Here is a 25,447-nt window from a genome sequence, read left to right as displayed (position 1 = left end):
CTCTCTGAGGCTAGTGGATCCCTCTCACCCCTTTTATGTGTGTGTGGACATAAGGATTGGCCTCATAAAAATGAAAAAAGCCATTTGAAGGCATTTATGAGCTTGGGTAGTTAGCAGAAACTCTTCATGCCTATAACCTCCTTCACAATGAGCTAACTCAGGCACACCTATTCTCATCAGGATGAGGCTAGAGCGGCCGATCTATAAACTTAAAAACACTTAAACACATAAATATTATAGTCCTATTTTCCCTATAAGTCCACCACAATTACCATTATGGGGACATTAACTTGCTTTGCTCATAAATTTGCAGGGTTTTTTCACTGCAAGTGTGGCTAACCACCAGAAAGTTAGAATGCTAACAGTTTCAACCAGAGGCTCAGGAGGGACGCAACAACACAAAACCAAGCCCCTCAAGACATGAAGGAATGTGCATAAAGACAGGGTCTGAACAGCTCCAAAGAAGAAATGATACAGAGAGAAAACAGTGTACTGAACCTCTGTGGATAGATTCAATGATCAAACGACCCTCTGCAGTGTCCTACTTAACCTTCCAGGATTCGGTTGTTTATGTAAGTGCTGAATCTGTGGCAGGGCTCCTTTGTGCTGGCGTGGACACATTTCTGATTTGAGACAGTCAAAGGAAATTTATTCATTAGTGTCTACTCTGTCCTAGATAGTGTGTATAAAGTTAACCACATTACTTGAAGCCCCCCAGGTGCACCCTGGGGCTGAGTTGTAGCCCTGTTCCTGCTGGTTTCTGAACTGTTCAGGGTTCTTTGGTTAAAATGAAGAGACAAAGCAGTAAGCGCCTGGATACAAAATAAAAAGTTTTCAACCAGTGGGGATTGTTGTTACTATTGACAATATTATAGATTTTCTGGACTGAAGTTGCCATTCACCTTTTTAATTCTAGTATGTGATACAGTTTGTCCTCCTTGTCCTGTGCCTGGGGAAACATGCTGGATTCTTAGGATATGACATAGAAAAGGGTTATGTGCTTTTTCAATGAGAATCTCACCCAAGTGGGAACTTTGTGTAGACCCAGCTATTAGCTGTATGTCAAAGATGGAGAAGTAGAAAAATAAATTACAGGAGAATACGAGTCAAGATCACCAGAGTCTTCTGTGTTGCTGTCTGTAATGGTCTGCCTTTAGCTCTCATTTCCCTTGACCTATTAGCAGTGCTTAACACAACCTAGTATCTTTCCCTTCCAAACATGGTGATATCAGTTAAAATGCACCCTGGGACTAGAGAGAGAGGTCAGTGATTAATAGTGTGTACTGTTCTTCCAGAGGATCTGAGTTTGGCTCCCAGCATCCACATTGGATACCTCACAACCTCCTGTAACTCTAGCTCCAGGGAATCTAACATCCTCTTCCTCCTTTCATTTCCAGATACTGCAGGCTCCTAAGCCCTTTTTAGTTTTTGTAGCCAGTTCTTCCTCATGTCCCCAAGCTCTACATACCCCAGAGTCCCTGGACCAGTTCTTCACACCTTTCCTATCCAAGTCTACGCTCATACCTTGGTGATGTCATACAGACTCATGGCTTTAAATACTCTCTGCCCATCAGTGAGCACCAAGGCACAGCTGCACCTCAGACTGCCTGTTCACTCTGAGACTATATATATTGTTAAAGATTTATTTTAGGACCTGGAAAGATGACTCAGCAGTTAAGAACACAGGCTGTTTTTGCAGAGGATGTGGGTTTGGTTCCCAGTACCCACATGGTGGCTAACAACCATCTGTAACTCCAGTTCCAGGGGATTCAATAACCCTCTTCTGACCTCTATGGGCATTGCATAGCATGGGTTCACTTACATATGTGTAGGCACTACACTCATACACATAAAATAAAAAAATAATAGATTTATTTTACTTCTAATTATGTGAGTATGTGTGTACATGAGTGCAGGCACTTGTGGAGGCCAGAAGACGATGTTGGATCCCCTGGACCTGAGTTACAAAAGGTTGTAAGCTACCCAATATGGGTGTTGGGAACTAAACTTGGGTCTTCTGGAAGAACATCCAAGTGTTCTTTAGCGTATATACTCTAGTCCCAGAGTGTGTGTTTAATTGCTATCTCTTCAAGCAATATATTTCAAACCATTCCCCTAACTGTTCTTCCTTCCTATTTTCCACCTGCTAGTCTCACTATCTCTGAAGTAGCTCATGTGAGAAGGCTTGGAATAGTCCTTTCCATCCGTTTTACTCTCCCACCTTGCCTATCACAAACCTATCCTCACAGCTCCTGGACTCTAGCTGCTTCTTGCTCCTCCATGCTGCCATGACAGTTGAAGCTCATTGTTGGCTCTTCCCTGGATGACTCACCCTCCTGAGTCGTCTCCCAGCCTCCTTTCCTGTTCCTTCAGACTATTCTCAACAGCATGGTAAGGTGACAGGATCCTTCAAAGAACCTGCTACATCTTGTCATTTCTGTGCTGAGGACCCTCAGAGCCAATACCATGTGCAGCTCTCTGTAGTGGGCCTCCATTTCCTGACTGCCCTGCCCCACTGCTGGCTCTGCCCCCACCACCCTGGTATCCTGCTTGTTCTCCATTCAAGTAGGACGCTCCTGCCTTGGACACTTCCTGCTTGCTGCTTTACTGCTGAGGTTGTGGGGTTGTTTCCCCTCAAATAGCTCATTGTCCAGGTCCCTCAGTTCCCGCAGTCTTTGTAAGCTACCTTCTTACCCACGGTTGGAGCGCCTGCCCCACTCCCCTGCTTCCTTCTCCTCTGAGCACTTCTCGCCACCCAAGGCCTTCTCCTGCATGGATTTGTCTGCTATTGTCTGTCTTCCTTGGCTCTAGGGAGCAGCACTGTTTTGTTTCTGTGAGTCCCCAGTGCTGGGTGGTGTAGGGGCATGGGGTAGGCATTCTGTCTAGTTTTGTTAAATGAGTGAATACATTACAGAGGTTAAAAACAGGAGGAGAAAAAGGAGAAAGGAACAGGGGGCATTTGGGCATTTGAAATTGCAGATATTGTAGGAAGAGGAGCTTCCAGGCTTCAGTGTGGACAGATGTGGACGTGGGGGAGGGAGGCAAAGAAATTCAAGAGTACACAGAAGGAATGACCCAATTCATTCACTAGCTTTGGGACTTAGGGGTTCAGTTTGACTGTTTGGAGGACAGGGCACAGGGTTGCAGGTAACTGGAAAGGGAACCCAAGAGCCTCACTGGAAGTGAAAGCAGGAGAGGAGCCAGAAAGATGGCAGAGAGGACACCAGCGAGGGTAAAAGGCTTGATTCAGATATGGAGTCTGGTGGACCTGGATTTGATCCCCCATGTGGCCTTGGACAGTGGGTTCTGATGCAGAGGGGCACAGATAATAGGGTACTTGTGCGTAGAGAACTTAAAAATGATAGCACCACCAAGCAAAACTTGGCTGCTTTCTATCATTACCACACTCCAGCCATTCTAAACAGTGTCAGTCGTCAGATCACATCCTGGTCCACGGTATGCCCATGACCTTCAGGGGACTGGGGAGCCTCTCTGAGCCTCAGTTTCTTCACATTTGTTCTCTCTGTTGATCCCTTGGTCTAATTCTCCCTTCACTTCTGCGCAGCCCTCCCCCATTCAACCCTGTACCCCATATTCTGGTGGTGAGGTGCTCATTGCCCTCTTAGGCATTCCTGGGCTGTCCCCATCTTGGCTTTCTTGCAACCTGAGCAGGAAGGGAGGGCGGGAGCGATTGGGACCAGTCAAGCATAACCCTGTCACCATCAGCATTTTATAGTTCTGAGACATTATTTCGCCAGATGATGCATAACACAGCCCTCTGCCTGTTCAAGGGGATGGTGGGTGGAGACAGGGGTAGGAGTTGCCCTGGCAACTCTGGGCTGGAGGTTTTGCTGTTGTGACAGTTTCTCTTGTCCGGCAGTCTAGGTGTAATCCTGTAGACCTGCCTCTCCTCAGTGGTGTGACTGTGCCTTGATTGCTTGGTCATCATGATTGTATCTGATGCATGGGGGAGGGGAACACACTGAGTAGGAGGGAAGGGGAACCCCCTCCTGGCTGCTCAAACAAGGTGCGGGAACCCTGGGCACGCCTGGCTGGGCTTGTGGGCGAGCGTGGGAAGGACGGGAGGGAAAGCCTAGATGCTGAGGAGGCTTTGATGAATGCCACTTCTGCAGAGTGCTTCCTTTCCGCCTGGGGACAAGTTTGTGCTGCAGCCAGGCTCACATGCTGAGACCTGCCCTTGCCAGGAAAGCAAGCTCTGGGGTCCCCCAGTAGAAGATGCCTGGGTGGGCTGGAGGCTGAGGCCACCCTTGTCCAGAACCTCCACCCTCTGTGCCCTTTCAGACGGAGGACCATTGTTTGGGAGGAGGTAAAGTGCCCTTTCTTGAGTGACAACACCCCTCCCCCCAACTCCCAGGTGCTCTTTTCAGGTTGGATTCAAATTCCCTGCCTACCAAATGTCACCTGTCTAAAGTGAAAATGTTGCTCCTGGTAGGTGTGGAGTTCATCTTGCCTCCACCAAGGTTCATTGTGGACTCATGTGCTACGACTGCAACAGTGCTGAGGTGGCCAGGACAGCCTCTTCCAGCTCTCAGTTCCTGTGACCTGGCTCCCTGCCTTTGCTTACAGTGTCATTTTCTTTCCTTCCCTTCCTTCTTCCCTCCCTCCCTCCCTCCCTCCCTCCCTTCTTTCTCCTTCCTTCCTTCCTTCCTTCCTTCCTTCCTTCCTTCCTTCCTTCCTTCCTTCCTTCCTCTTTTGCAGGACTGGGGATTGAACTCAGGGTCTTCTGCACGTTAGACAAGTGCTCTACCACTGAGCTATAGCCCCATCCTTCTTTTTACTTTTTATATATTTTAGAGGCAGGGTCTCACTGAGTTGTCCAGGTTGGTCTAGAACTATCTCTGTAATCCAGGTAGGCCTTGAACTTGCAATCCTTCTGACTACCTCCAGAGTCATGGTGCCATTTCTTTTTTTTTTAATTAAAAAAAAATAGTTGTGTGTGTGTGTGAGAGAGAGAGTGTGTATTGCCTGTTTGCAGTCAGTACACTCATGTCGTGCAAAGTCTGTGGTCAGAAGACAGCGTCAAATTCCCCTGGGAATGGAGTTATGGATGGTTGTTAGCTGCCATGTGCGTTCTGGGAAATTGAACCCAAATCATCAGCAAGAGCAGTCAGTGCTCTTAACCACTAAGCCATCTCTCCAGCTCCTCCTGGTGTCATTTCTGAAGCTTATATTGTCCCAATATAAGCCCCAGGGCTTCTTCCTGAGTGCTGGGTAACTCCAGCTGAAGAGAGGCATCAATGGGTGGGCCTGGGGTCCCAGAAGTGACTTGGTGAGGAAGGACCATTGGGGCAGGGGACAGAGGATGCTGGGGAGGGGATGTTGGAGCAGGGAGCACTTGACATCTGGGGGAGGGTAAGGGTCAAAGGCTTGGGAGACATTTGGGAAGGCAAACACAGGAACATGAAGTTCAGTTCTGGGACCTTCCATCCTCTTCACACCTCTGTGGGTTGTTCCCCACCTGTCGTTGCTGGGGCCCTCAGTGAGGGGCTGAGAGTGGAGATTCTTAAGGAGACAGGGGATTCCTTCTGTGTCCTAACACCCAGTGGGGCTGTTCTGAGTTCAATGAAATGAGAACTACCAGGTCACCACCAGGAGGCACTTTCTGCCTGCCCTGAATCACTTCCCATGGGGTGGGAGACCTGACTACTGTAAGACAGCATGGGGTGGGGAGTCCCTGGAGTCTTGAGCGGGTGTGCCCAAGCCTCTGAGCTGCAACCAGGCCTGAACTATGGCTCTATGGCTGGGGTGGGTGGTGCTTAGGGATGCCCCAACCTCCCAACAAATACTCCACAGGAACTCCATAGGAATCCCCTGCCTTGGATTAAAAATCTCAAAGAAAGGGTGCTGACTCCAGGTCAGAGTATCGCTGTTTCTGAGCTCTGGGTTATTACTCAGCAGGGAGCTTGACAGATACAGGGACAGACACATCTCTGTGTCTGAGCTGAAAAGGTTCCCTGTTCTTCTCAGTATGTGGAGAAGTTCAGGCTTGCCTGCTTCTTGTTCTTCCTGGAGGGCTTTTGAGTCCTCATGACTGAAGTGGGACCCTCAAGTCCATTCCCCCATGGTCTCCTACTCAACCACATTTGTGACAAAGACAACTGTTGGAGTTAATGTCCCAAGCCTGTATTCCTGTTAAGGTGGTGGGGGTGTTCCCCTCTTAAAAGCACTAGAATACAATGATATTACCACACAACTTGATTATTTAAAGCACAGTTCAGGGAATTTGGTATAGTTTCTTGTCTATTCACAGATGTTCACAGCAATCGTTACAATTATAGAACATTTTCACCATTTCAGAAAGAAACGTTTTAGCTATCTCCCCCGATCCAGCTTCATCTCTGGCTAGCCCTAAGCGACCACCATTCGCCCTGTCTCTCTGGATTTCCCTATTCTGGACTTTCATTGCACTTCTAGGAGTAGAGTCACATAATCAGTGTTTTCTATGACAAACGTTTTTCAGCTTGCAGGTCCCAAGGTTTGCCCATGTTGCAGCATGCATTAGCGCTCCATTCCATTTTAGAGACAAAATAATATTTTACTGTGTGACTATGCCGAATTTGTTGATCTGTTTTGCTTATTTCTTCATGGATGTTTTGGTTGTTTCCAGAGGCTTTTAGCTGTTATGAATAATGTAGCAGGTTTTAGTGTGGACACACATGTTAATATCTCTTGGGTACCCCCAAGAGAGGATTGGCTAGATAAGTCTACATGTGAGCTTTTCGGGCCCTGCCACACTGTACTTCTCACCACACCTCAGTACTGGTACTTTCAGGGCTGTGCCCTTTACTTCTGTGCTGTCAGCATCTGGTGGCTTGACCCAAGCAGGTGCTTAATAAATATCTACTGCCTGAATGAAAAGTGGGTAAGTGGGTTCTTTGAGCATAGTGCTCCAAATCTTCAGGCTTTCTGTCACATTGTGGTCTTGCCATCCTCCCTGTGAGTCTCTGTGCTTCCAGTACAGTTAGTAACTTGTCTCATTGCTCTCCTCCTCCTGGATCATTATTTATGTCTCCTCAGTTTGGCCGAGAGTTCCTTGGGGGTTAACAGGGCAGCTTGGTCATCTCAGGACCATAGGACTCTAGCTCAGAGCTCTGTACAGGATGGAGGCTCTGTGTGGAGCTGTTGGATGGGGGAAGGGGAGGCTCATCCCAACCCCAAGCAGGGGGCACCACAAGGGGAAGAAAGTCCTTTAGGAGGGGCTATTTCTGGGATCAGTGAAGAAAGCAGGGTAGGGTACTGGGGACTCACACAGAGCAGAACTGCAGTTCAGTCTTGTCTACACATCCTGAGGTTCTCTTACTGAAGAGAGGTGGGTAGAATATCCTGGTTCTCCTTTTAGTCTGGATGTCACTCATTTTCATGGCTTTTCCAGGTGGAGAATGCCCAGGCCCTGGGAATGGCCCTGGGGTTGTTGGATGCAGTTTTGACATGATGGGGCCCTGTGGGCCTCCTCTAGATTATGTGCAGGGAGTGGAGAGACCTGTGTGCAATGAATGTGCAGTTTGTTACATGGCGAGAGTCTTGCAACTGAGGGTGGGATGTGCATATTTTAGGTGTGATTTGTCTGGTGTCATATTTATTCCTCAGGCCATTTCCATATCAGGCATATGCCGTTTTACCATGAGTACAACCCTTTTATTTCCATTCCTAAGCCTTAGGCCCTGAAGGCTGCTCATGAGTCCCCTCAGCTTCATTGCATACTCCCAACAAAGCAGGGTAAGAACTTTGATTGTTGTGTGAACAGAGTCAGTTTATTGGGATCAGACAGCTCGGAGGCTCTTCAAAGAGGACTTGAACCCTAGGCAGGTGGGGTTTGTAGATGTGCCTAATATCTTCTCATTTTCCTAGACCCCACACCACTGTAGGGGCAACCATGTTCCTCTGGACCCAAAGCCCCAAAGTGCCAAAGCTAGAGAAACTAATGGAGAGGAAGCAGGAAGTGGGCTATGTACAGAGGTGGGCTGGCTGGGGCTTGACTGCATTAACCAAAGTCAGCACCTAACTGTCTGCCTGTGCAGTAACTATTTCATGGGTACTTACACTTTGTTCTAGGTGTTTTCCACAATCAGCTGCTGATGTGAGCTATTTTTATAGTTTGAGTTCGACATACCCAAGTGAGGAAATCTGCCTAAAGATCACCTCTTGAGTCTGTGTGCTGGAAGGACCCCAGTTGTACCCCAGTGGCCCTGAAGTTCTAATTCTGGCACTTGGCTTTGGAATTCGGAATGGGATTTGGGGGAGTCTCCTTTTGACATTTGCAATAATGCATGCTGTGAGTTCACTGTTCGTGGGAGGTGGCCTGAGAGCCAGAGGGAAGGAGACAGGAAGGCTTGCATGGGGTAGAAGGGTGGGGCTGGCTTTGTAAGGAAAGTGGTATGGAGCCTTCCACAAAACAGAACTGTGGAGTGCCCACTTAGCTGTCTCACCTGGGAGATAGCTGTTGTACTATTGCCATTCTCTTGGTCATACTAGGACTGATTGCCACTAGTCCCAGTGTCAGGAACTATGCCACCTCTTTTCTGGTATCCCGCCCACCCTGGGCCCAGCTTGGGTTCTGCACCCAACTACATGGATGGTGGTTTTGAAGATTAAGATGGATCTGAGGGTGGCTCGGTTCCCAGGGGTATCCCAGGGCAGTATGGAATCAGTCAGGAAGGGAATGTTTTAGAATGTTCTGGTCTTTAGCCCTGTGGAAACGTGATGTCTAGGGCCCTGCCCCCTGGGTTTCCAGCCTCTGGGGTGGTGCTAACACTAGCGGCTGCAGGAGTTGCCTCCTGAGCCCATCTTCATGCTGGAACTTCGCCCGCTCCCACAGCCCAGGAGCCCCTGGGGCTCACAGGGGATGTAGAGTTCACCGGTGCCCACCACGCTGCAGCCCCCACTGCTCCTGAGGAGGCTGGTAGTCCCTGCGCAGTACTCGGTCCTCAGCATGGGTGTGCTCACCACACATGGCTCATACAGGACGGTGCCTTTGGAACTGCTCACCGCTGTGGGGAAAGGAAGGCATGCTCAGGGCCCCACCCTGTGTGGCTCTGCAGGGCCCACTGAACCGTCTCAGCCAGGCCACTCCTCTCAGCACCGCCACCCACCTCCAAGGATAGCTATTCCAGCTGCTGACTTCCCTGTCTGCCCTGTCTAGCCACATTCGGTGCTTGGAAACTCCTCACACACTTTCCCCTTTCCCTGCAGTCCTGGTGAGACCCGGCCTGATGCCTCCCCTCTCAGACTCTCCTTTGTCTTGTGTTTCTCTCCTGAGCCTGCTGCTAACCCTTCCAGCAACCCTGCCAGCTCTTCTCTACCAGCCCACGGGGCCCATGGCAGACAGGCTCTTCCCATGGAATGTGGGAGGCTCAGGAGGGCCGGCTGGAGTGTGATGGGCTTCCACCTTGGTTGATCAAGTCCTGAGACACAAAGTCCAGGATGTATGACTCAGTCACTTACAGATGTTCACAGGCCCGACGCCTTCACACAGCCTGGGGAAAGGAGGGAAAAGAAATCAGGCACCTGCCTCAAAGGGAACCTTCCTTTCTGCCCTCACTGCGATAAGGAGGTGGTACTGCGGACTGTTCCCCTACTTACCTGTGTTCTTCGCCCTCCAGCAGGCGCCTGTAGGTGGCGATCTCGATGTCCAGGCCCAGCTTGGAGTTCATCACTTCCTGGTACTCCTTGAGCAGGCAGGCCATGTCCTGCTTGGCTTTCTGCAGAGCCTCCTCCAACCCTGCCAGCTTGCACTTGGCGTCGCTGAGGGCTGCCTCACCCTGCTGCTCTGCTTGGGCAATGGCTCCCTCAAGTTTGCCGCGCTGGGGAGAGGGCATAGGAAGGCGTCATTGGGCTCCTGGGGCTTTGAGCTGGACCCACAGATGAACTTAAAACACGTGGTGGTTCCTGCAGGCTGGAGTTGGCTGTGCCTTTTATCCTAAGATTGTGCACCTGGCTTGTCCTGGCAACAGGGAGCTTCCTCCAGGGAGATCAGAGATTTCCCTCTCCAATATGTTCAATAATTGTGGTGGGGTTTTTGTGACTAGAAGATTTTAGCTCCTGGCTGGTCTTCAGCAGCCTGGGAGAGTAGAGTGTGTCTAGTTTTGTAACCAACCTAGAGTCATGCTGGAGGTCAGGTCCCAGGATAAGAGTCCGGGTTTGAAGACTACCCGTTTGCTACTTCCTGTCTGACAGCAGGCCACCTATCCTTGTGCTGCTGGTGGGCAGCTGGTAGAGAAGGGCCTGTTCTCGTGACCTGAGGTAGCTCAGGCTTGTCCCTTTTCCGCACTGCTCACAGGCAAGGTCGGTCTTGCCTTGTCTTGCCCAGCAGCAGAGTGGACCTCCAATGGACTCTCCCAGGCTGTTTAGGAGTCTCACCTGGCCTTTGACTGTTTCAATGTCTTGTTGCAGCCTCTGGATCAGCTTGCTCATTTCCAGGATTTCGTTCTTTCGGTTGCGGAGGTTGTCACAGTGGTTCCCGGCTGTCAACCTCATCTCCTCGTACTACCGGGATAGAGAGTGAGACCAGGCCTGCACTGGGTATGAGCCCCTTTCTTAGCACCCAGCCTCTTTTCTAGGGGCTTTCTAGCTTAGGTTCTTATCCTGCTTCCCTGCCCTTTTCCAATTTCCACCAATTTGGAGCCTTCGTGTGGTTGGTCCATATTCCTTTCTCAACTGCAGCCCTGAGTCTATGTCCCTCAGGCTCCTAGAGCCCCTTCTTTTGCATCTGGTCCAGCTCTTTCTGCCCCAGAGCCCGAACTCTCTTGAGGGCCGTTTCCTTTTTCCACATCCCTCTTGACTTTGGAAGGTTCTATGTTCAGCCTGGGGCTGAATGGTCAAAAGCAGAACACGGGCCAGGTATGATGGCACACATCTTTAATCTCAGCACTTGGGAGGCAGAGGTGGGTGGATCTCTGTGCCTTCAAGGCCAGCCTGTTCTAAATAGTGAGTTTTAGGTCAGCCAGGCAGGGCTGCTTAGTGAGACCCTGTGTCAAAGACAAATCCCAAACCAAACAAAACCACAATGTGATGTTTTGAATCTAATTTCTGAAAAGCACACACATAGCATTTATAGATTTAAAAAATTAGCCAACTTCAAGTTTTCTGATAGTGGATGGAAGATGTCAGCTACAGAAAATACAAATCAATCTTTGGCTCTCTTGTTATCCTGTTACTGTAGGAAAGCCTGTGGTTGTACGATAAATATTCACTCTTCTCTTCCTTAAAACAGAGGCCTCTGAACCCTGATAGATATTTCCCAGCCTGTGACCTCTGGCTCCCACATTCGGCAACTGTTTACTGTCCCTCATGTGCTGAAGCTCAGTGCCGGGAGCTGCTGATGTAGCTGGGAATGGCACAGCCAGTCGGCTCTGCCTCGGTCCTTTTCCTTCTGAGGCAGACAGCACCACAAGGAAGTACACAGGACGGTACTAGGTGGTGGGTGGAGATAAGTCAGGGGCAGGGGTGTTATGGGTGTGAGGATTTAGACAGGGAAGGAGGAGGGTGGCTCAGAGGACACCAACAATCAGACCATCCCTGTCCTGGAGGAGACAGAAAATGTCCTTCAGGGAAGGAACCATGTGCCCAGCCTCACCACACCACATGGGAGGATGCTTCTAGGAAACCTCTTTAAATGGGGGATGACTCAGTTGGCATGCCTTACCTCTGTGCTCCTTCCTGCCTGGCAGAGGTATGTGATATTGGAGATGTTGTAGCTATTTGGCAACACAATGCAACTGTGTTCATGAAAAGATGTGTTCGAGATGACAGAGTGGAAAGTTAGAAGAATCCTGAGCCCCTGGTGGCTTCAGAGAACTCTGGCATCACCCTGTATAGTTTATTTTTATACTTTATCTGATTAAAAAAAAAACAACTGAATTGACTTTAATTATTTTTTACAGATTTCTGACCCTCATAGCTTAAAACAATCCTAACATATAGAATTGTCTTTGAGGTTCTGACTTGGGAATGGAAAAATGAGCTTGTGTTCTTTGAGAGATGTTAACCAGAAGCACTTGGAGGAGAAGGCGGAGGAATGACTGGGTCATGGGACTGGCTGCAGGTGGGTTTATTACCTATGCTTGCTACAGCCCCTCAAGGCTCCTTCTGAGTCTAAAGCCCCTAGCACAGCTCCACAGAGGGGTGGGAGTCTCAGTGCACGGCCCTCTGTGGACCTCACTTCCCTGTCTCTGCATTCTAGGCCTGAACATCCTTCCCCCCCACTCTGCTTACTGGCATCACCTGTCTTGCGAGAGCAGGCCAAATGTCAACGCCCCTGTTTTTCTAGACACAATTTAGTGTTCCTCCTCAGTTGAAGTCTGTTGCTCACCCTTGGCAATGTGGGAGTTGAATGTTCCCATAGAGTAGGCTGTGACTGGACAAAATATGTTTCTCTCCCAACAGGCTGTAGGCTCCTTCAGGACAGGACAACCGGGTGTCACCCTCTTTCTTCTCCTGCTACGCTATAGCCCCACTCCACAGTACTCCTGCCTGTCACCCTCTCTCATCCCCTCCACGGGGATACATCATTGTCATGTGTATTACCTGTCCCCCAGTGGCCCTATCTCTAAGAAGGAAAATGACCAGAAGGCAGGGCTGGTTGGCTGCATCTACAGCTCCCAGCACTATTTGGAATATGAGAAACACAGCTGCCGAATGTGGGAGCCAGTGGGTGAGCACATACCCGGTGCCTTGCTTAGACGGGGCAGTGAGGCTGAGATGACAGGATTGGTTAAATCCAGCTGCCCCGGGGGTACCCCTTGCTCTCCCAGCAAGCCCCTAATTATTAATTCTAGGGCACCCTTAATCACCATTTCTGCTCCACCACCAGTAACACCCAAGCCAGTGGCCTCCACCCACACCTTGAAGCCCAGAGCCCTCTCTGCCATCAACTCCAATTATACTGATTACATGCTGCTTAGAGAGACACTCTGGTGAGCTTGGAGGTAAACAGAACTGGGGACCTGGCAACCTGGTGACAGGCCTGGCCTGTTTGTGGGGTCCTTTTGCTCTGCAGAGACCTAGTCTGGTAGAAACAGTAGTGCTGGGGTTTATGGGGTTCTTTAGTGCTGTGGCATGGGCCAGCTTTGTTAAGTCTTTAGCTACTTCCCAGGGCAGAGAGCATCTGGGTCCCCTCTTCTGCCTTGGCCTGTCTCCCCATCTTTTCTTCTTCCCTTGTTCTCTCTGGGACCCAATCTGAGTCCTGGCTCTCTGCACCCCAGCCTTACCCGGCACTGGTACCAGGCCTCTGCTTCTGCTTTGCTGCGACTGGCGATGTCGTCATACTGGGCTTTGATCTCGGCTATGATGCCATCCACATCCAGATCCCGACTGTTGTCCATCTTTACAATGACTGAGGTCTCAGAGATCTGAGACTGAAGCAGGGCGATCTCCTGGGGAGACCGGATCCAAGGAGTGAGTGCTGAGGGTTTGAGTGTGAGGGGAGCCTGCATTGGCCTCCCATGGCTAACTTTCCCAGGACTCTGATCCCACTTTTCCCAACTGGCCCTCAGTCTCCAACCTGCTCCTTGTCCTTGCCCCTTGCCCATCTAATGACTCAGAACTTTTCCAGGGGGGCCCAAGAACCACACAGATTTGGATGATATGACTTTGGGGAGCCTTGCTCTCTGAGTGCTTGGGGCGCTCTTTCTGCGTTTCCTATTGATGTACTTTCCTACCCTTGTCCCCTGGAACTGTCCTGACCATCCATCTAGAAGGTCATGTGGCTGTGATTACCTCCTCAAACAGGGCTTTCAGGAACTCTATCTCATGTTCTAGGGCCTCCACGTTGGTCTCCAGGTCGGCCTTCACTAGGAAGGCTGTGTCCACATCCTGTAACACAGTAACAGAGCTATGACTTGGAGCAGTTGTGTGTGAAGTTATGTCTACCACCAGCCAAGCACCTTCTGGGAAAGCTGGCAGCCCAGAGAGGTGTGGAGCCAGCTCTCCTCACTGAGCCCAGGTGAATGGGGCCCAGCCATGGGACCCCTACCTGGCCCTGACCCCCAGGGAAGGATATGGAGGGAGGGAGAAAGGTAGAGGTTCCCTAGAACCCCTGTGCAAAGGGGCCTGGAAACATTAGGCTCTAAGCTGAGGAACGGGGTAGCTGTTTCCATGCCTGGGCTTTGAGTCAGTGTTTATTTTTTTCTGACTTGGCATTAGCTACACTGGTAGGCAGGCAGCCTCTTGGGCAGGTGGATTCATGGCTCTTTATGGCCATGTGAATTGAGGGAGGGGTGTAGAGGCCAGACCAATCCCTGCTTCGTAAGGGGGATTGGAGGGGCTTTCCTCTTTCCCAGGGTTAGCAGGGTCAACACAAGAGATCAAAGGAGAGAGGCTTATTGGGGAGGGACTGGGAACACATATGGACACCAATGTAGAGGCTGGTGTCACCTCATTGTGCACCCCTCACCTTCTTCAAGGTAACAAACTCATTTTCGGCACAGGGGCGTAGGGACAGCTCCTCTTCATACCTGTGGGAAGATGTGGAGACTGGAAGAGGCCTCTGGGGGCAGTTCTGGCTGTCCTTGTGCCTAAGCTCCAGATCTCTCTCTAAGCCATTCCTGTTCTTCCCTTCTCCAGAGACACTTGTCACCAGGGCATCTCATAGCTGCCTCTCAAGCCTACCCTTTCCCATTTCCCAGCAGCCTGCCTCTGTGGTGAGTTGTCCTATAGGAAGTCTTCCACAAAGCTACTTCATTCTCTCTCGCATGCAGAGGAAACCCCCCTCATCTTGCCATTTCCTCGGGGAATTAGAGAAAGCCCATCATCTTTCCCTGAGTGGTTCTGAGCTGGCTGCAATCCAGGGGAGATTTCCAGCTGACCCTGTGCCTCTTCCTTGCCTGGAGGGTAAGTCTGGCTCCAACCCGCAACCAGAGGTAGCAATTACCTACTCACCAAACCATAGAGGTAGCCCAGCCCCACCAGCTTCCTAGGGGCTCCTCAGCCCACACACTGTCCCCAAGGCAGAATCAGAGTCAGGGTTCAGCCTGGCTAGAGTGACTCAGTTTGATAAGCAGTGATGATCTATGAAAGCATCCCTGTGTTCCTGATGCCCATCTCTCTTTAGTAGACCAATGCTTCCCAGCCCTGTGCAGAGCTCTGGAGCTGACTGCCCTGGTCTGAATCTCCATTCTGTCATACACTAGGCCCGGTCAAGCTGAGTGGATGATGGCAGCTGTGGGTTTCATTATTTGCAATGGTGTCTTCTACAGAACAGGGGCAGCCCAGGCCTGCCTCTCAGTGTTCATGTGAGTCAGCTGACATCTGCAATTCTTTAGGACAGTTCCTGGACTGGGGCAAGTGTTATGAAAGTGTTAGCCGTAGTGGTTGACATGTCAGTCAGGCTTCATTTTTCTACTGGCCCCTGTTTAAAATTCAGAGATTTTATTCTGAGCTGCAAACTGGTCTCCTAATCTTACCTTGCTATGGTCTTCTCAAGGAAGGCATTGCTCCTGCAGACGGAGTGGCCTTTGCCCCTGCTATAAACTGTCAGTCACCTGCTGTTATCTCGCCCTCATTCCTGAGGTCTACTCTGACTTCTCTTTGATTAAATTAATCATTTTTGAGACAGAGACTCACTCTATAACTAAAGCTGGCCTCAAAGTCACTGTGTATCCCAAGCTGGCCTAGAACTCATAATCCTTTTGCCTCAGCCTCCTGAGTCCTGGGATTACAAGGTATCTGCCGCCATACCTGGTTTTGAATTCTCTTTTTTTAGAAGGCAGCTATTGGAAGAAACATCCGTCAAGAACATAGCGTTATGGTGCCTCCCCCAAAGCCTAACGATGCCTCTGCCCCTTGTCTCCTCTCTTTTCTGCTGTCCTGCATGGTAGCTGTTCCCATGTAAGTGTTGAGGGTGAGTGTGCTGAGGGGCAACTTGAGGGATAAGGCTACACTTCCCTTCTCTAGAATATCCACAGTTCCCAGTACAGTGCCTGCTTTTGAGAAGGGCAATGAATAACACAGCAATCATGTCCCCTGCCATGGCTCCACTCCACTGACACACCCCTTGTGAACTATGGCTCAGTCTACTTGCACCGTTTCTCCTCAATGGAAACATATCCTCCCATCCCATTCCCATTTCCATGGAGCCCTGGGCCCAGGGATGACTCACCAGAACCCACAAAGAGGCAACTTTTCTGGGTCACAGCTTTTTGTATGTCGGGGAGCTCCTTACCTGGTAGTTATTCAGTAACATCAGTCACCTACTCCAGGCTAGGAAGCAGGCTCAGAGTCTGTCCTGAGGGAGCATGGGATGGGATAGATAGCTGAACCCCACAACGGGACAGAGAAGTCTAAGTGAGAATATATGGCTTGTGGTAGCTGGATGGGTGTAGGAAATCCTGAGAGGAGGCTTATTAAGTGGAGGGAGGAGAAGGCAAAAAATCTTGTTGGGAAGAGCCCTAAGGAGGTCCTGGGGGACCAGGATGGAGTTCTCGGTCTACAGAGGGATTGGGAAGGTAAGGCCAAGCAGGGAGGTAACTGGAACAGAGGCTTGAGGCTCTGGAAGTGGTAGGTGAAAGAGCATGTTTTATAGCAAGGGGTTTCGAGGCCCTGGGTCAGGCAGGGGAGAGAGAAAGATCAAGAAAAAGACACAAGTTTCAGAGCTTCCACATGTAGATGATAACGTTGCTGCTTTCTTCTACTTAATTGTTTTACCATCAGGTTTCTTGTTTTATAGGCAACTGGGTTACTTCTGCAGCTTGCCCTAGTTCCAAGTGAAGGCAGAGCCTACTTACTTTTTCTTGTAACTCTCCAGTGCATCCTGGAGGCTGCAGAGCTCAGCCTCCAGCCTCCCATGGTCCCCAGACACACAGTCCAGTTGCCGCCGCAGGGCGCAGATATAGCCCTCAAAGAGCGGCTCCATGTTGCTCTGGCAGCACCTCTGCTGCTGCATGAAGTTCCACTTGGTCTCCAGCAGCTTGTTCTTCTGCTCCAGGAACCGCACCTGCCACCAAGAATGGATGTCACCATGCAGAAAGGACCGGGAGACCACGCTTTGGAACACATCAGTTTCTGAAAAGACTGACATCCAAGAGGATGTGTCTTGGTGTATCCTCAACCTTGGGGACTTTGGAGGACTCCCATCTTCCACTTTGGTAGTACAAGTTGGGGTGGAGAAAGTGTGCTCCAAGAGGTCTTGGGCAGCCCACGTCCAGCTCTCTGACCTGGACCAAGTCTCTTCCCCATTGCAAGCCTCTCCTTGTCATAGTCACAGCTGCACATAAGCATAAGACTGATGCCTGAGACCTGGGGCACTCAGTGCAAAAGATCAGGTTAAAGGTTGTGTTCTAGCACTGTAGGATATTTCCACCTCTCCTGCCCCACTCCTGCATGGACACATCTGAGGGAAGCCTGGGTCCTGGTAACATGGATTCACCTTCTCTATTTTTGTGAACTGAAACCAAGATTGGAACAGCTGAACAAGTTGATCTGGTCACTGGTTAGTCACAGGCACAGAGCACACGGCTTGCAGCTCTTACTGTGGGCTTTCCCATATTAAATCTTGCCTCTCAAGACAGCTGCAGCAGAAGGAATGTTGCCCTGTTTCTGCTTACTGGCCATGTCAACAGGAGGTTGTTGCCAACCTTACAGAGGTTGATGGCCAGGAACCACCTTGTTGGAATGTTTATAACCAGAACTTAAGGAACTTTAAGAATAACACAGTGGGAGTGGACCAGCTCTATTTGAAAGGTTTTTTAAGAATAACACAGTGGGAGTGGACCAGCTCTATTTGAAAGGTTTTTTTTTTTTTGCTTTGTGTTTTGAGACAGAGTCTCATGTAGTCCAGATTGGCTTTAAATTCACTATGTAGCTGAAGCTGGCCTTGAACTCTAATCCTCCTGCCTTTATTTCCCACTTCCCCCATCCCCAAGTAGCAAAGACTGAGGCTGAGCTGTGAGTGGCTTGCACAGAGATTCAGGGTAGCAGGAGTAGGTCCTGCCAGGACTAGACTTCTGACTTCTGGCCCAGGGATGTTTGCCCTAATCCTTAGGGGGTTCCAGAAACACTAGCTCAGCCCTTGGCATGGACACTGACTTAAGAGCCTCTCTGGGGGTGTGGGGACTCAGTGCTTCTTAAAGGCAGCACATCACCTGGCCTTGTAGCCTTTCAAGGCTTTCCAAGGCTTTTCTTGTTGCTCTGGTTTTGGGGTGAGCAGATGCATGATGTGATAACCACTTTGTGCCTTGAGCTCCGCTAATTCATCACCCCAGGCCTAAAAAATGATAGCATATGTTGGTCATGGTATCCAAGCCTGCCTTTCAGGTCTGAGAATCACCCAGAAAGTGGTTCTACTGTTAACTCCCTATGAGAAAGGGGGCTCACTTCTCTGCGTCTTTTGTCATCCCTTTCATTGTTGCTTTGGAAATCCCTTTGACAGACAACTTTGATGATTTGTCAAAGATAGTATTCTAATCCCCCTCCCTAAAAAAACCTCAAGGGCTGAGACCTGGTATGGTGTGTTCGTTGTAATCTCAAGCACTTGGGAAGCATGGGGAGGAGTAATGCTGTATAGGTAAGCCTGGTCTACATAGAAAATTTCAAATCAACCAGGGCTATATAGCAGACCTTGTTTCATATATATATGAATATATATGTGAATACATATACATGCATGCACACACACTTGCATATGGACTACGAAGCAGACATTTTCACTGACAAGTAGTCATGAAATGCTCAAGAGGCCAGTGGACAAACAGCAGTTTGTCTACTGCCAGTGGTTCCCTGCCCCTCAAATAAAACAGACCCGGAATGCTCTCTGTAGCAGGTCTCCCCCTACCCTGCCCTCGCTGCTTTTTACCTTGTTGATGAAGGATGCGAAGCGGTTATTGAGACACTTGATCTGCTCCTTCTCGTCCCTCTTCACCCTCTGGACCGTTGGGTCGATCTCCAGCTCCAGAGGGACCAGCAGGCTCTCATTGATGGTGACAGGGGTGATGCAGGTAGGAGGTCCGCAGGTGGCCCCCGCTCGGTACCCAAAGCCAGGCATGCCACATCTGGAGGCAACTCGGGGTCTGCTGAACCCTACATTGCACAGGCTTCGAGAGCCAAGGCAGCCCAGGGCTCGGAGGCCCCCACCACCCCCAGGCCGGCAGGACCCCTTGCTCACTTCATAATGAGTGACCATCCGGGGCATGACAGCTGAGCAGGAGCTAAAACTCCGGCTGCCACACCTGGAGCTCAGCTGGAAATTGCGACACGACATGGCAGGAGAAGCAGAGATGGAGCCCTAGAGGGGAGGATTGACCAAGCTGTGGAAAGGCTTCTCCCCTTTTATCTGGTGGGGGTTAGGGGTTGGACTGGTTCAAACCCCTAATCACCACTAAATCAGGTTTATGAGCTTGGGGTATTGGAAGCTAGTAGGTACAAGGTGCATAATTAAGGCAGCAAAGACCAAGAGGGAGCCAGTGGTCAGTGCTGGGGGGGGGGTCCCATAAAAATCCTATTTGTCCTTGTTCCTTGTTTATGGGAACCATGAAAGGGGCCAGCCAGGCACATATGGGTGTCATATCCAGTGGCTTAGCCTCCAGGAAAGGGACAGTTGGAGGTTTCACAGGAGGGAACTTCCCTGGCTACGAGGGCAGGTTAAAGATATTGAAGATGTTCTGTTTGCTAGAGCTTGTCTCAGTGAATTCCTAGTGATCCCCGCCACCCCCCCCCAGCCCACTTAGGCTCCCAGACAAGCCTAGAACTGCCCAAGGAGAAAAAAGCCTCCCTGTCACAGACTGTATCTTGACCCAACTCAGGACAGGAAGCACCTTTGCTTCCACACAGCTGTCTCACAGGGTCCTCCAGGCACAGATACTGGCCCCACCCCACCCCTGTTTATTCACAGAGGCTTCCGGGGACTGGGGGAGAGAGCCGAGCTTGGGGACAGGAGAGGAAGTAATGCTCTCTCCCATACTCTGTCTCCTACCCCTACCAGGCTGGTCTAGGGAAAGCACTGCCAATGGCAGCCTCCATCATGGGGACGAAGTCTACTCTGACCTGAGAATACCCGTGGAGACGGTGTTGTCTTTGGGAACGTTCCAGATAGATGCGGGAATCAGGCTTTCTTTCCAGCGAGAGGCCACAGACACATCTCTTTGGAGATGCTCAAGCCCTCCCCAGCTTCTCCCTTCTTTCTATCCACCTGCACAGAGCAGCCTGTGCTGGGTAAATTGGCCTGGCCCTTCCTCACTGAGATTATGTCCAGATCAAAAGCCCGTAATATTGTACCATTGATTAGGGGTTTACTACATGTCAAGACCACCCTGGGCCTTTTACATCTATGATCTCATTTAATTCCTAGGACAGTGTGATGAGGAACGTGAGGAGCACGGTGGTGAGCTTTTTGGTGACAAGGCTGGGGTTAGAGCCTGTTCCCTTGGTCTTCACTGTGCTCTGTAACCACAGAGGCAGAAACCTGAGTTTGGATGGGAGATCTACCCCCAACATGCTGTGTGTTCCTTGCTTTGCCACCTGTAGATCAATAGAGTGGGATGCAAAGCTATCTCATGCCTTAGAAATTCTTGCCTAATTGTGCCATTTCATTACCCTCTTTCATAGCCTTGGCTTTGAGTCTGAGAATGAGAGGTACAATTAAGAGACTGAGTGATGGTTGGAAGGCAACAGTGGAGTGGGCTGGGGTTTTACTGGGATGAGGTTTTGGTACACGGAGTGAGGGAGGACATTCTCATTCTGATGGCGGATCCAGGAAATGGTGCAAATGGTGAAGCCAAGAATCTTGACCCAAGGGCAGACTGCTATGGGGACACGCAGTGGGCAGAGCCAAGATGACAGGGCTTGCTGGAGTCACCTCCCTCCTGCCATCTCCAGGACAGGTGATGGTCCCAGTGACCATGCTGAGTTCCTGGGACCAGGACTCAGGAGCAGAGGTGAGGATGGTTTACTGGACTTACGGCAGTCCAAAGCATAGATTCCCAGAGCCCACCAGTTCTGAGGTTGCCAACAACTATGAGACAAGATACATTCAGTGAAGGCCCAGGGTGCTCAATGACATTTTATTAAAGCAATTCCAGGAAACAGGCATGCATAAGAGGAGCCACAAGAGAAACGGGCAGTCTGGAAGGTTTGGCTGGTACTCCGAAGCTGTTAACTCTGTTCACATGCAGCACGACAGCAGGCTACCTCATTGCCTTTGGGTAAGCATTATGGTCCTGAACTCATAGCAGGCGTTTGAGGGTTTACAGCTCTTCAGACTAAACCATGGTGAAGGCCAGCTTCCAAAAGATTCATGCATATCCCCCTTCCTATTCCTTGCATTTTCCCTCTGCTACCTTGGAAGGGCCCTGTGTCCACCCAGCAAAGCAGGGGCTGCCTCTCTCCTCCAACTTGTAGTCTATGCTCTGCCCTGAGGGCTTAGAGAGCTGCCTTCTAGCTAAGCAGACAGAGGGGAAGAGACAGGTAGTGCACACAGCCCAGAGTCACCTCAGAGGCTGGGAGGCTGAACAAGAGAGGTTGTGGGCAGAGTGGGAAGGAGAGAATGAGGAGAGGAGAGGAAAGAGGACCCGAGAGACAGGAGACCCGAGGGTGGTGGAGTATGAGTAGAGAAAAGCAGGCGAGCAAGCAGGTGGAAAGGACAAAGTAAACAAGAGAACTTTCCAGAAGGGAGATGCAGCTAGTGCAAGGAAAAGAGGGAGAAAGGTCTAGGCTTGAGCACTGCTTTGCGGAAGACAGTGCTTCATTCAGGGCAATTGGATTTCTTCTTCAGGGGTGTCTTCTGCAGGAACCTGGGCTGAGATATCCCCACCCCCTACCTGAGCCTGCCTCCCACTCCTCACTGGGATGTTTCTGTTTAGGGAAAGCAATTCCAAACATCAGCTTAATTGAGACTGGTTTGCCTCAGGATTCTCAATTTAATGCAGCCAAAGGTCATAGAGGAGTTTGGGGTTCTTGATCAAGTTCTTCCATTGTGGTATGAATGATCAAGAGTTGAGGCTATCGGGAAAGGTTCAAATATTCCTCTGGTGGGAGTTCTCTAGCTAGACCCTCGGTAGGAAGAAGAAAGGGAGAGAAAGGCAGCGTGTGGAGTAGGGTCTGCACGGGTTTTCCTGGTCTGAAGCCCCAGCAGGAGGGGTCCTGTCTACAAGAAGAAACAACATACTTGCGAACTCTGACCTAGAATTTACTTGACTTTGGGCCACCAAGGTCAAGTCTAAGGTCCCCTGAAGGACTGAACAAGAACCTCTTGTGGTTGCCAGGCAAGTAGAGAAAGACTTGCTGCACCCACACTGCCCCCCACTGTTTATGGGCAAAGGCCTAGCCTAAAGCAGTTGAGTCAGTGTGGGTAGAAATGGACCCTGGAAGACTTTGAGATGAAGAGTGGGTGGGGAGCTCTCTGGGGGACCTGTTTGGAGGCAGAAGCCAGACGAAGGGACCTTAAAACTCATAGACCGCTTGCTGGTTTGAGTGCTCCTGTTGGAGACTGTAGGCATGGGCTAAGCATCAGGCCTTAGTGCTGGGGAGCTGGGGAGCTGGGGAGCTGGGGAGCTGGGGAGCTGGGGAGCTGGGGACGGCAGCCGAGGCAGGTAGTACTTTAGCTCCGGTAACTCTTCTTGCTGGACGAAGTCTTGGAGACGATGCGCATGCTGGAACTGCTGCCACTCACGCTGCGACCGCTGGTGGAGCTGAAGCTGCCGCTCCCTCCGCCGCCATAGCAGAGGCCACTCCCACTGTAGCCACCTCCTCCATAGCTGCCCCCACTCATGCAAAGGCCACCGCCTCCACTGTAGCTTGTGCCCCCGGAAGAAGAGACCACAGCTGTGGAGAGAAGGCATAGGGCACACTGTCAGTCGTCAGGAGCCCCTCCGAGGCTCATCATCAAGCCTGTTCTCCTCCATAGTGCCTGGCTCCAGGAAGCCCCCAGAAACCTCAGATGACAGCCAGCCAGCTCCTGAGGAAGCAGGAGGCAGGGTGGGCCTGACTGAAGGTCTCTGTCACTGGCTGCTTCAATATGAGCATCTATACAAGGCTTTGTGATTCTCAAAGCTTTCATAGCTGTGATAGCACTGGTCCCCTTGAGGGGACGTCATCACTTCAGTGACTTCCATTTTACAGTGTAAGAGAGAGAGGTGGGAAGAGATCAGGCGGCATGCCGAAGGTCATCCCTGCCAGAGACCAGGGCTTAGGCTCCTGTACTGTGTTTCTCTCCCCGCCCCCCACTCCAGGGGCTCTCACATTAGATGGGATATAAGACTCCAATTTGAGGCGGGAGCCCTGGACTCCTATATCAGGACAGACCCCAAAGCCACCTAGACGAGCAGCCCCTCTGCCAAGTACTGGCATCCCTGCAGCTTCATCGCTAGGCCACAGCTGTTTAGCATCTGTTCCAATGCTTCATTAGCAGTGAACTCAGCCCTGTGAGTGAACAATGTTCCCAGCCTGCCAGGCATGTGAAGCCATTGCTAGACCTCCTTGTGGAAATCTGCTTCTCCTGTGGGGCCCCCCTGATCCTTTCTCTAGTGGGCCACAGGTTCTGGTCTCCTTATTCTCTGACCTAGTCAGGGCCTGAGGGTTCTCTTCTCCATGACCGGGACAGTGCTCCCATACTGCCACTGAAGATGCTAGGCTTTTCATCAGACCTTAGCCCTGGGGAGGTGAGTCCCTCTGCAATCACCCTCTCCAGGTCTCCTCCTGGGAATCCAGGCCAGGTCTAGACATCACTGTTCTACTTGCTCAGCTAGTTTGCTTGAATTATACATACAGGCCTTTGAGCTGTTTTTGTTAGTTGTGTGCCGGAAGAGCCGAGAGCAGGGCACCCTGCTGCATGAGCAGTCCTGCCCCATACAGGATCCTCTGGGCCAGGCTGGACATATGACCGACCCCCTTGCAACCCCCAGGGATGAAGGGTCCCCTTCAGTATCTGAGGAGATTTTCCCAGAATGAGAAAAGTCCCCAAGCTCCTTGTTTTTGTTCTCTTGATCTCAACAGGAGACTCTTGGTCTCAGTTCTCTTGATTTCAGTGGGAGGAAAAAACAAAAAAAACAACCCTCAAAGAACAGAGGGGTCTCCGCAGAGCCTCTGGGAGGGGCTTGATAGTGTCTCTGCCCCTGTTGTGCATTTTCTAGCCACCAAATCCCAGTTAGTGAGGCTAGTGGCTCATATTGCCCTCTTTCCCCCCATTCATCTGTCTTCCCAAGACATTTACTCACAGATGTTCACAGCACCGACGCCTTCTCCAGTGAGCCTGTGGTGGGGGTTGGGGGGGGGAACGGAAAGAGAATCATTGCTGAAATGTTAGAGAGCTCTGGGTCCTTTGCATGTGAAGTCATCAGTCCCGGGCACATACTGTGTGCCAGGCCCGGTGTTTAACAAACTTGACATTCATCTCATGAGCTCTAGAAGCTAACACAAATAGGCAGAGGGAATCCTAAACCAGGGATCAAGTCAAAATATTCAAAGAAATGAGAAGAGGAATCTGTGCTAACAATGCAGAGTGGGATGGTCAGTGTGCAGGGCATCTCTGGGAGTTGTGCCTCCCCTGAGGTCAATTCTGAGGGTGCCTGCATTTGTTTTAAGACCTGAGCTGAAATGTTTCCGCTTAGTGCCTGCCACTCCTGGTCATGTGACCTCCTGGTCCCGCCCACCTCTTCCTCACAGTTTTGAACCTGGCCCTGCCTGGGCCGGCAGCAGCTGAGGGAGGGAACCTCTGAAGGAACATTGGCTTTTCCCCCACGCCACTGACCTTGGGCTTTTTATCTGGGGGCCTAGCAGTGAGGGGCTCATGTCGCTTTTGTAGCATCCTGTCACATTCTGGTAGCATTTGTCTGGGTTGTGCTGGGAGCAGAAGGTAGCCCACCTGCTCTCCTCGCCCTCCAGCAGCTTGCGGTAGGTGGCGATCTCAATGTCCAGGGACAGCTTGACGTTCATCAGCTCCTGGTACTCACGCAACTGTCTGGCCATGTCCTGCTTGGCCTTCTGCAGGGCCTCCTCCAGTTCAGCCAGTAGGTTAAAAAATAGGGATACTTCCCTGAAATGGGTTTAATGCAATGGAAGCTGGATCATTGTATTTAAAAGTAAGGTTGCTTTCAGTCCTCATGATTTAGATGTCCCCCAGATGAGAGAATCACTTTCTGGGGTCTTCCTCTGGGCAGTGGGGTAGGTACATAAAGCAAATCATACAATGGAAGCTGGATCATTGTATTTAAAAGTAAGGTTGCTTTCAGTCCTCATAATTTAGATGTCCCCCAGATGAGAGAATCACTTTCTGGGGTCTTTCTCTGGGCAGTGGGGTAGGTACATAAAGCAAATCATGCTTGGCCATGTGTGGCTTCAGAGGAAAGGGCCTATCCCAGGTGGATGCACTTACATTTCTAGGAGGCCTCTATTTGAGAGGCGTCTGTCTGAATGGGCTGAGTTAACCCCAGATCCACATCTGTCCTGAGTCAGGGGCATGGATGATGGGATGACCTGTGGAGGCTCGGCCCTACCTGTTTTTTTA

The 25,447-nt window shown here is 50.6% G+C and overlaps 2 protein-coding genes across 2 annotated transcripts in view; both read right to left on the bottom strand.

The window, feature by feature from the left end:
* Positions 1–8,772: 8,772 nt before the first annotated feature.
* On the bottom strand, positions 8,773–19,291 carry Krt82 (keratin 82). The gene is made up of 9 exons (XM_008839984.1): positions 18,806–19,291; positions 16,740–16,948; positions 14,411–14,471; positions 13,735–13,830; positions 13,227–13,391; positions 10,378–10,503; positions 9,601–9,821; positions 9,463–9,494; positions 8,773–9,008 (listed from the first exon to the last, which is right to left on the bottom strand). The coding sequence occupies exons 1-9, from the start codon at positions 19,208–19,210 to the stop codon at positions 8,773–8,775; spliced, it is 1,551 nt and encodes a 516-aa protein (XP_008838206.1). The 5' UTR covers positions 19,211–19,291.
* Positions 19,292–22,313: 3,022 nt separating this feature from the next.
* The window catches only part of LOC103739600 (keratin, type II cytoskeletal 5-like), a 10,979-nt gene continuing 7,845 nt past the window's right edge, over positions 22,314–25,447 (bottom strand). Inside the window, exons 5-7 of the mRNA XM_008840015.2 lie at positions 24,806–24,976; positions 24,159–24,193; positions 22,314–22,767 (exon numbers count right to left, since the gene is read on the bottom strand). Of these exons, the coding sequence (XP_008838237.1) occupies positions 22,544–22,767; positions 24,159–24,193; positions 24,806–24,976 (430 nt within the window). The 3' untranslated portion in view covers positions 22,314–22,543. The remainder of the gene's footprint in view (positions 22,768–24,158; positions 24,194–24,805; positions 24,977–25,447) is intronic.

The sequence above is a fragment of the Nannospalax galili genome, unplaced genomic scaffold (assembly GCF_000622305.1).
Source record: "Nannospalax galili isolate Female #2095 unplaced genomic scaffold, S.galili_v1.0 scaffold979, whole genome shotgun sequence".
In the NCBI taxonomy this organism is placed as follows: domain Eukaryota; kingdom Metazoa; phylum Chordata; class Mammalia; order Rodentia; family Spalacidae; genus Nannospalax; species Nannospalax galili.
This window is presented reverse-complemented; position numbering and strand designations above follow the sequence as displayed.